The sequence below is a fragment of the Setaria viridis genome, chromosome 2 (genome assembly GCF_005286985.2).
Source record: "Setaria viridis chromosome 2, Setaria_viridis_v4.0, whole genome shotgun sequence".
Classification (NCBI taxonomy): Eukaryota; Viridiplantae; Streptophyta; class Magnoliopsida; order Poales; family Poaceae; genus Setaria; species Setaria viridis.
The window spans coordinates 40,158,396-40,169,370 of record NC_048264.2 but is presented as its reverse complement, the minus strand read 5'-3'; the positions used below and the strand labels follow the sequence as shown (position 1 = coordinate 40,169,370).

General features: G+C 46.0%; 1 protein-coding gene and 1 pseudogene across 1 annotated transcript; one reads left to right on the top strand and one right to left on the bottom strand.

Annotated features, from left to right (window-relative positions):
- Positions 1-554: 554 nt before the first annotated feature.
- Positions 555-5,249, top strand: LOC140221948 (uncharacterized; annotated as a pseudogene).
- A 2,847-nt stretch (positions 5,250-8,096) lies between these two features.
- Positions 8,097-10,415, bottom strand: LOC117845236 (uncharacterized). Its single transcript, XM_034726202.2, has one exon. It carries the CDS (start codon positions 9,951-9,953, stop codon positions 8,922-8,924), a length of 1,032 nt encoding a protein of 343 aa, XP_034582093.1. The 5' UTR covers positions 9,954-10,415; the 3' UTR covers positions 8,097-8,921.
- Positions 10,416-10,975: the final 560 nt, after the last annotated feature.

Below are 10,975 nucleotides of genomic sequence, written 5' to 3'. Positions count from 1 at the left end.
AGACAACATTTTAAATGAGAATGTGCAGCATTTCAATGAACTCCAATTGAGAAAGGCAATTGCTGCTGAGAAAATGGCTGAAGCTACACTTGTTAATGCTGAAGCTAAAAAAATCCAAGCTGAAGCTAACAGCAAGATGGTAGAAGCTAAGAAGGAGAGGGCAAGGCTATAGAAAGTGGATAGGTACATGGCGCTGCTTGACAAAGATATTTCAGGCTATGTTGATGTTGCTAAAGCACAACATGAACAATTGTTGGCTTTCTTAGCTAAAGACATTTCTCCCAAAGTAACTTGTTGGTTCTATATGCATCAGAATACAAACTAGCTGTTTTATTGAGATATCTTCCCTTCTATGTACAAGTACCCATGTCCCAAAGTGACATGTAAAGAAAACAAAGTATACATCAGAATACAAATTGAGAAACTCATAAAATATTTAATGAAAACAAAGTATAGGTTGTTGCTCTGACAAACTAGCTGTTGTAAAAATAAGTTATTGTAAAAACTAGCCGTGGGAAGCTTTCTTCTACAAAAGGATGACCCTTCAGTGCACCATGCCCACCCTAGATCATTTCAACCAAAAGAGAGTTTACTACTCTGCCAGCCAGCAAATCAACTTCTCCACAAATGTCATGGAACCAAATTTCTCACAAGAAGCTCATGATGATTCAGATAGTGATGCTGAAGTTAATCAACTCTTTTGGGACTTCATGAATGATCCAGTTGAGGCTCATATTGAGGCACAAATCAGATCTCAGATTGAGACACAACAAAGAGGTATGTCTACTCAGTATCAAAAATTTCGTAGAAGGTGCATAGAAAGAGATCGTGGAGCTGCTAGGGATCGATTGATGTCTGATTACTTCATACAAAACCAGTATACAATGATTTCTAGTTTCAACAGAGGTATAGGATGAAGCGGCAGCTATTTCTACACATTGTGCAAACACTTAGCTCTTGGTCTCCTTATTTTCGCCAAAGGAGTGATGCATTTGGGAAGGTGGGCCTTTCACCCTTGCACAAATGCCATGCGGATGTTAGCTTATGGAACACCTACTGATATGTGGGATGAAAATCTACGAATTGGTGAAACCACAATAATTGAGTGCATGAATACCTTCTGTAGAGGTTTGATTGAGTGTTTTGGTCCATCATACCTAAGAAAGCCAACTAGAGAAGACATCCAAAGGTTACTTCATATAGGCTCAGCTTGTAGAGGTTTGATTGAGTGTTTTGGTCCATCATACCTAAGAAATCCAACTAGAGAAGGCATCCAAAGGTTACTTCATATAGGCTCAGCTCGTGGTTTTCCAGGCATGTTGGGAAGTGTAAATTGCATGCATTGGCAATGGAGAAATTGTCCGGCGGCATGGAAAGTGTAGGTGTTTTATACCCGGTAACCTACCGAGGAGTATCCCGAGGTAGTAGATTGGTTGGTGGGGGATCGCCGGACCTGGAACTTAAAGGTAAAAGAGTGGACACAAGACACGAATTTATACAGGTTCGGACCACCAGAGTAGCGTAATACCCTATGTCCTATTTGGGGTGTTGTATATTGCTCCTTGCGGTTGGGTGTTATTTTGCCTTGGTTTAGGCTTGAGGATTTGGTCCTTTGTTGTGGTTCTATGAGGTCTTCGCCTACCGATCTAGGGACCCCTGCCCTCCTTTATATACTCCAGGAGGCGGGATTACTAGTCGGTTGCAAGGTAGGAATCCTAGTAGGATTATATGGTATGAGTCCTAGTAGGATTACAAAGAAATCCTAGCAAGAGTTTGTCTTATTCCTTCCTTGCGGGTACTGGGGATCTATCCCCGATAAGCCCCCGAGTGCTTCATAGTCGAATGTAGCAGTCTTCGAGTACTTTTCAAATCCTCGCCGAGTAGTTTTTGTGCTCCTCGAGTACTTTGTCTGGTTGAATCTTCAAAGTTCCTCAAAGCTGCCATGAGGCTATGGTGTGCTCAAGCTCTTGATCGTCTTGATTTTGTAATCTTCATCTTTGGAATGTGATATGGAGGGCGGCGGAAGTCACACTCCATATGGAGTAGCCCCCGAGCCTTAGGTTGAATCGAAGAATCAGACTGAGGGTCAATAAAATCTTGAATCTTCTTTCTTTGTCTTGAAAAAATTAACTGTTGGTTGTAGCTTATGAGCCCCCGAGCCTTGGAATGATTAAATAATCAATCCGAGGATCTTTAGTCTTCACGCAAGTCATCTTTCGAGTAGTCATTTGGCATCTAGCCCCTGAGCTTGTGTGCCAGGTGAGGCGTTGGAGCCACGTCGAGTAGTTATTTGGTGCTTAGACCCCAAGCTTGGAAGCTAGCTGAGCCATTGGAGATATTCCAAGTATTCATTGGCGCTTGACCTCCGAGCCTGAAAGCTATCGGAGCTATTTGAGGTACACTGAGCGTCCTGAAGAGTCGTCACCGAAGCTTGACCTGCAAAAAGAGATGCATACATTATGTAGCATATTTGTAGAATATTGGAGCTACTGAAATTTATTTAGTGATGAATATAATGTAAATATTGTGTGCCATGCTCTTGTTTCAGCCATATTTTTCCCGAGTAGTTAGCCTATTACGTTTAGGATCTCAATCCCTGTTTAGCCATTACCACTGCGTGTGAGATCTTTGTCTCGTGTACGCGTACTGGCGCTGCTGCTACGGAGATCTTTATCTCGCGTCCTAGCGTTTAGGCATGACAGAAGATTCGAGGCTTTCATGAATTGAGGCGTGTTTTGCTCGAGGATATTAGTGACCACTAAGAGAAGACAGTGAAAATAAGTAGTCGGCATTGCGACAAAAAGAGAGCGCGATTGTGCGTATAGTAGTCATAGAGACTTTTCTGCCTTTTTGGTGAGGAGAGCGCGTGTTTGCTGCGCATAGGATTTGTGCCTCAATAGGGTGTAGCCGATGTGAGCCTCCAGCACTCAGTACACCAAACTTCATGGCAGAGCCTTCTAATTCGGTGTACCAAGCTTGTGACGGAGCTTCCGAAACTCAGTGCACCAAACCCGTGGCGATAGCCTCCGTAATTCGGTGTACTAAACCCATGGTTGTTGGTCAACAGGGAGGACTGTGGGTTATGGGCCGGTCGGGGAGGTGCAGTGGAGGGTGGGTGGCAGTGGCATAGCAGGGGGGTGCCGCCTAGGGTTGCGCAAAGCAAGGGGAAGGCACAGGGAGAGGAGGCCAACGATCTTAATCTCGTGATACCACATAGAAAAGAACATGGGAAAACACCACACACCCTAATGAGGGGGTGACCTCTATATATATGGCCAATATGGCTTGGAGTACAAGGAATACATCAAGTGTACAAGAAAAAGGTAAATACATCCTAAAATACACATATACTTCCTAATATCAGCGAAGTGTAGCTTTGAAGGGTAATTCCTGTCGAGAGGCGTACACAAATAATAGTCGACGCATTCACCAACCATGTTAAAAACAAGCCAGGGAAAAATAATTATTAAAAAAATGACTTAGCTTGATTCATGGACGATTATCAATAAAGCCGCGACGGTTGTTGATGAAGCCGACTAGTCAGAGTTGATTTCAACTAGTTGTCAATGGTACGAGGCCCGCCCTCAACTAGTTTTCTAGTCGAGACGAGTAGTTGAAGTAGTTGTTAGCGAGCCGGTGTAGACGTCTTGCTCTTGCAGAAGTAGTCGATCACATCGTCGGAGATTTGTTGGTGTTGTCATGCAAGCTGAAGTCCTTCTGGTAACTTTTTTGGTGTGTGCATAGCTGAATACACCATTGATTTCCAGCGCGACAGGGAACAGCGGGAACTGTTTCTTTATTTTGATGCTTGGCATGCTTTTCCGTCTCCGATCAACAAAGTTGATCTCTGCTTCGTACTCGACTAAGGAAATCGATTCCCTCATCTCAATCTTGATGCTTGGAGATGATCAACGGTAGGTGAATTGCTCCACTCCGCACTTCGTTTTGAATTCAATTCGTGGAGAACATATGCTAGCTTGGAATTAGCGTATCCAATGACCTCGCCTCGAACTCTGACGCAGTTGCACACCGAGTCGTCGATTGGATGGGAGAACAACATTCTTTTCTTGTAGAATAGATTGATCTTGATGAGGTCCTTCAAGCTCGTCTGATGATCTCGACAATCACCCCTACCTGGCGCGCCAGATGTCCGTATTTTATACCCGGCAACCTACCGAGGGATATCCCAAGGTAGTAGATTGGTTGGTGGGGGGTCACCGGACGTAGAACTCAAAGGTAAAAGCGTGGACACAAGACACGGATTTATACTGGTTCGAGCCACCAGAGTAGCGTAATACCCTACGTCCTATTTGGGGTGTTGTATATTGCGCCATGCAGTTGGGTGTTGTTTTGCCTTAGTTTAGGCTTGAGGATTTGGTTTTTTGTTGTGGTTCTATGAGGTCTTTGCCTACCGATCTAGGGATCCCTGCCCTCCTTTATATACTTCAGGGGGCGGGATTACTAGTCGGTTACAAGGTAGGAATCCTAGTAGGATTACATGGTATGAGTCCTAGTAGGATTACATAGGAATCCTAGTAGGAGTCTGTCTTATTCCTTCCTTGCGGGTACTGGGGATTTATCCCTGACAGAAGGGGCAATATAAATGTGGAGATCAGCCTGGACCCACTGTCATGTTGTTGTTGCTTCACATGACCTTTGGATATGGCATGCATTTTTGGTGTTGTTGGGTCAAACAATGACATCATTGTCCTTAATAGATCCCCTTTGTACACTGAGGTAGTACAAGGGAGAGCTCCAGAGGTTCAATTTACAGTCAATGGCAATGAGTACAATATGGGATACTACCTGGCAGATGGTATTTATCTAAAGTGGGCAACATTTGTGAAAACAATCCATTTGCCTCAATGTGACAAAGACAAGTTGTTTTCAGAATGCCAAGAGGGAGCAAGAAAAGATATAGAACGTGCATTTGGTGTTTTGGAAGCTTGCTTTGCCATTCTACGAAGCCTGGCATGTATGTGGCAAGTTGAATCAGTTGCTGAGATCATGCAACACAATATGTGGAGAATGAAAGAGATACTTTCAGAGTTCACTACGATGATGACTATGAGTATGTATATGATGCAGGTAACTCCACACCATTATTAAATTATGGACATGGGTCAATTCATGGGTTTTCCGGGGCTCTAGAAATAAAAGAAGATATCCGGGATAGAGATATCCATCCTCGTCTTAAAGCAGATTTGATTGAGCATATATTTCAGCGTTTTGGAGGGGGTCAAGCCTAGACTAATTTATTTTTCTTTCAAATGTTTGTACTGCTATGTATGCACTCTATAATTGTATTAGGTTTAGTTTGTTTTTCTGATCTGATATCAAGAAAGTAATTATCTGTTATGTCAAGGCTCAAGTTTTATTCTTTTAGTATTTTTTTTTTACTTTACATTAATATCGCACAAGGTGCTTTGCTTTATCCATCTACGTATTAATTCTCCTATCTCTAGACATCCAAACAATCTGCACAGCAAGGAAGAACTTTAGTACCTGTGATATTGCCTAGCAAATCGATTGGACCTATAGGACACCGTTCGTGGACATCGTAGCTCCGGCTGTCGTTTGCCTCATCTTGCGGCGATACCATCCGAAGCCACCATCTCCTGACGCAGCCATCCTGGCCCAGCTCACCCGCAGCCATGTCCCCAAGGTGCCGCGCCACCGTCCTCCTTGTGGGCGCCTGCTCCAATGCATCCTCTCCTGTTGCCACCGTATCCGACGAATAGAATTGCTAGCCAAGCAGTTTTTGGGAGGGGGAAGATCGATTTCGATTTGCCTTGGGAGACAGAGATCGAGATGGGGATTTGAGTTGGGGGAGCTCAGGAAGAAACGTAGAAGGGAGGAGGCGGAGGGAATTTTAGGGTCACGAGACTTCTTGCGTGAAGGAAACTGATGGTTGTGAAGGAGAGTGTTTTTTATTCCGTGTGAGTTCCATACCATTAAGATAGCGTAGGTGCTGGTTTTTTCACACGCTGCAGCACTTGGGGCCTGATGCTTATTTTTCCTTCGTGGGTTCCAATTTTTTGCATCACTAGCATGTTATGTCCGGTCTCATACCTTCTAGCCCAGTTAACGAATCGATCATTTACTTCCACCATCAATGCCCGAGGCAGGCTTGCTAAATAAGGAAGGCTAATAGGTTTGACAGTTACTGCAAGCGTGCATACATAATTAATTCTACCCGGTAATCCAACCGATTAAGAAGAGTTATTAGGGGTACTTTGGACTTTTAGCATTGCTACTATCTTGTCTAAAATTTTCTAAACGAACAATCTTTGTGGGACGGAGGGAGTACGCATTTGAGGGACACTGTGCATCAAATGATATTCATTGATTACCTAATATGTTAATCAATCAATGAGTGTTGAATATCAATATTAATTGCTACTCCCTCCGTTCCAAATTATAGGTCGTTTTGACTTTTCTAGATACATAGATATTATTACGCATCTAGACATAGGGTATATCTAAGTGCATAACAAAGTCTATAAATCTAATAAAGTCAAAACGACCTGTAGTTTGGGACGGAGGGAGTATTTGCCAAATTTGTCTCAACAACTCGGAAGCAAAAATATAATGCCGCAGCCCGCATGTAAATCAAGTTAGATTCAGCCTAGCCATCAAATAAATATCCAGGTCTAAACCTGATGTATGTGAATGTATATGACCATTGTATCATCAATCAGGCAAGTTAAGACTATTGTACCATCAACATTATTATTGTTATCACTTGTAGCTGTCTCCAGATTCCAGCAGCTGTAATACTTAATAGTTCTAGTGTAACAAATCTTTCTACTTTTTTTCCTATTAGCAATCAGGAGAGCTGGTAGCATGCATAAACCACAAATTCTAACCAGCAGTAATTTCATTGCTCTACTGAGCTTTATGCATGCCATTGCAGATTTGCAACATATACTAGTATAGCATGCATGCAGTTTTGTTAGCTAGCATAAGACATTTTATTGATTTCCACATAACAGAAGATTTTTTTTATTAATTACGAGTATATATGCGCTAGGACCACACAAGGAATTAAGCCAGATTGGGTTCATTGCGAGGAATTAAAACGTCTGCATGCATGGGAACTGCTCTCAAAGATAAGACTAACTTTGATGACTAAGCTAGCAAGGCATTCTGACAGAAAGATATAGAGAGATATTATAGCAGCGTGTGTCCTCTTTCTAATTAATAATTCCAAATCAGCATACAAACTTTCTACATCAAGCAAGGATTGAATGTGAATCAATCGAAGAACGAAAAACGTACTGTTAGTCTAGAATCATTTAGCAAAAATTAAAAGGTAGTTCTTCATAAGTTCTATGTGTTACTTTTCATGTAGTTCATTTCCGAAGAGGAGGAAATAATGTCAACATCAAATTGCCATTTGGACCATGTTCCTAACCAGCAAATTCATTGTCGACGAACACTAGCCAAATTGGTAAACAAGCATAAAAAGGATAGGGGAAAGAGCACGCACAAATGTTTTGTTACTACAAAAGCTAGGCTACCTTGACACATAAATTTCTCAAACAAACGAAAATCACCTACTAGTGGAAACGCGACATGCAGCTGTCAGTTCTTCCTTCTTTGAAGCTCCAGGGCATACAAATTTAATGGTTTTCCTTCCCTTTTTAATTTCCGTGGTCTTCATATAGTACTAGTACGAGTGTGAAAATGGTTGCTAGCATCAAAATGCAGTTCGAAGCTGCTACAAGACACGCAGGTAAGAACAAGCGCAGCAGCCATATTTTTTATGTCTGCAGCAACAAACGAGAGAGAGGGCACAAAAGATTCTGCATCACACGAACATGATAGCTCAAACTTGAGTGCATCTGGCACTGGAATCCTATGATCTTGTAACAAAAAAGAAAGCTCCATAGAGCCCTAGCAAGGAGCACAGAATTCAAAGATCAGATCATGCACTCACACACTTGCGCATGAAAAAGAGAGCAAAGATAAAGCTGCCGCGCATCACCAAAAGTGAGACACCCATCCATGCACTAAAAGTGATGGAGTAACTAGCACACAGCATGCAGTAGTAGTAGCAGTGTGGCACCACTACTCAGAGGAGCATATCTCTGTACCATCATGAGAACTGCAGATGTGTTTAAATTTCCCATAACTCACAAAGTCATCATAATTCGTACAAGCCAAGTTTGAAACAAAACCCCCCAAAAGAAAGAGAAATTGATTCCACTCTAGAAGATCAAAGAAGGAAGGAAGAAATTGATGCATGAACCCTTAACAACTCTACTGCATGAGAACTCAAAAACAGTTCTCTATTTCAGCTGCAAAGGGGTAGGAAAAAAGTACTAGTATTAACTTGTACATCTAGAGAGCTCTTCCCAAATCCATGGTAGAGAGAGAAAGAGAGAGTAACCAATTAAACACACTGATTTAAAATGCCGAGATGAGAGAGAGAGACTCATGACTTGCACCATGGTCTCTCATGGGCTACCTTAGCTATTGTATCCCCCACCATATGCCCTATGTACAAAACACCCAAGGAGAAGCTAGCCAAGAAGACGCAAATAACAAGTGGTGGCATGGCAGCACTGCACTTACACTTCTTGGCTTCTTCGCTCTATCCTTGGTCTCATGATCTCCTCCTCCTTCTAAATCCATGCTTGCAAGTTGTCGACCGCCTTGATCATCGATCGACGGCAAAGATCATGGATCCGATGTTCGACTCGGCGAAGAAATCCTCTTGAAATATTGGATCATTGTTTGATTTGTCTAATTTTCTGCCCTATGAGATGAGATGATCTCTCTCCTTCCACAGTGCTCTCTCTCTCATCTCAGCTTTCCCCCACAAATTACATGTTATTGTAGTCAAGAAAAAATTAACCAGAAAATCAAGGTGAAAAAAAAATAAAGTTAACGAGCCAGCAGGACAGCCCAGGCGGCTAGAAGAGCGTGGCAATGGAGGATCCGCAGTTGGCGAGGTCTGGCCACGCCGCGGCAGCGCCGCCAATGCCGCCGTTGCCCCAGTACATGAACGAGGAGGGGGCGGTGGTCGCCGCCGTGGAGGTGGAGCTAACCGCGGGATTCATGGACGCGGCCGCCGCCATGAGCGCGTCCGACGCGATGATGCTGGCGTCGACGTTGGACGACGACGGCGTCGGCAGCTCCCAGCTGCCGCTCTGCTGGTCCCCGGGCGCCGCCTTCTGCTGGTGATCCCCGGCGCCGGCGGCCTCCGCCTTGACGTGCAGCTCCTCCAGCCCCGGCACGAGGGAGCTGGACAGCAGCGGCGCGTAGAAGCTGTCCATGATCCCGCCCGCGCCGCCGGCCCCGGCGTCCTGCATCCACGGCTTGAGCTGGATCTGCGCGGCGGCGCCCCCGTAGCCGAGGCCCAGCAGGTGGTCCACCTGCGTCTGCTGCTGCTGCTGCATCTCGTAGGCGGTCGCCTCCGAGGAGACCACCGACTGCATGGCCGCGTGGAAGAGGCCGAGGTGGTCGCCGCCGGCGCCGGTGCCGAGCAGCAGCGACGCCAGCGAGGTGCCCCCGGACAGGCCGAGCGCGGACGTGAGGGACGGCAGGGACCCCGCCGGCGGCGGCAGGGACAGCGCGGACGCCGCCGAGGACGACGTGGCGGCGGCGGCGGCTGCCGCGGCCGCCGAGGATCCGCTCCTCCCGGCGGCGCCCGCCGCGCCGCTGCTGCTCCTGGAGCGCTTGTTCTTGCGGCACCCGCCGCCGACGGGGACGTTGCGGAGCGTGCCCCCGCGCGTCCAGTAGCGCTTGCACGCCTTGCAGAAGTGCCGCGGCTGCGACAGCGAGTAGTTGTTGTAGTAGCAGAACTTGGTGTTGGCCGAGTCGCAGCGCGGGCACCGCAGCGCCTCGGCGCGCGGGTCCGCGACCGGCGCGCCCGCCGCGCCGGCACCGCTCCTCGCTCCCGCCGCCGGCTGCTGCACCGCCGTCGCACCCCCCGCGCCAGCCATGTATATATCTCTGCTAGGCGCTAGCTACTAGCTTCTTGACTTCTTGACGGCACAGATCGCCGGCCGCCGGTCCTCCGTCGAGCAGGTAGCTAGCTAGCTTTCGGTGATCCGCGTAGAGGGAGAAATTAAGGGCCTGGGAGGCGACGAGAGAGAGGGAGCGGTGGTGGTGGAAAGAATGGAAGCAAGTGAGGCGGAGGCGAGGAGGATCGGAGGAAGGGTGGGTGGGGTTTTCAGGGGGAAGGTTCGCTGACAAGGGCTAGAAAACAAAGCGAGCGTGCGCTAGTATTATTGAGCGCTGATGGCGATACTACGCACTAGAAATACCGGCTGGCTTGGGCTTCCGGCAGCAACCACTCCGCTGCTCCAAGCGCCACGACTACGAGATGAGCGCGCGGGGAGAGAAGGGGGCGCACGCACTCTAACCTAGCCAGCTTTATAGCCGACGCAGACGCCGCCGCCCATGAGAAGACGACGACGCAACAAGTGATAAGGGTCAAGTAGCAGGTCCGTGCGTGTGTATAATAGTGGTGGTATACGCGGTGGTGTGTTTGTAAATGTGTGTATATGGAATGTTGGGGGTGGTTAGTGTATGTGTGACAGGTGTGGCGTGTTTCTTGTTTTAAATACACGTGCTTCGAGTGTATTTGACTGGAGCACTAGTTGGATTTAGGAGTAAGGAATCAGGGAGCTTTAATTTTTGCATGTTTGTTAATTGTGGGGGTTGGGAATGCATGAAAACAGTGCACCTGGATGTGATTATATTAAATTTGTCTGTCCAAAAGATGGAGCAAATTAAAGGTTGTGAACTAGACTAGCCGCGCGACCGTGTGACTACTGAGAAACGTGGCTAGAATCGCTATTTGTAGTTCCGATGAAACACAGGATTGGAAAAAGTATTGCTTGCCTCTCTTCTTATAAAATCTTGAAAATTATTGTCTTGAGCTTTGCTACACTACATACGTTATATGTTTTTAACAACTATATCTTATAGTCCACTTGTGAACAAAATAAGCTTAGTAAGT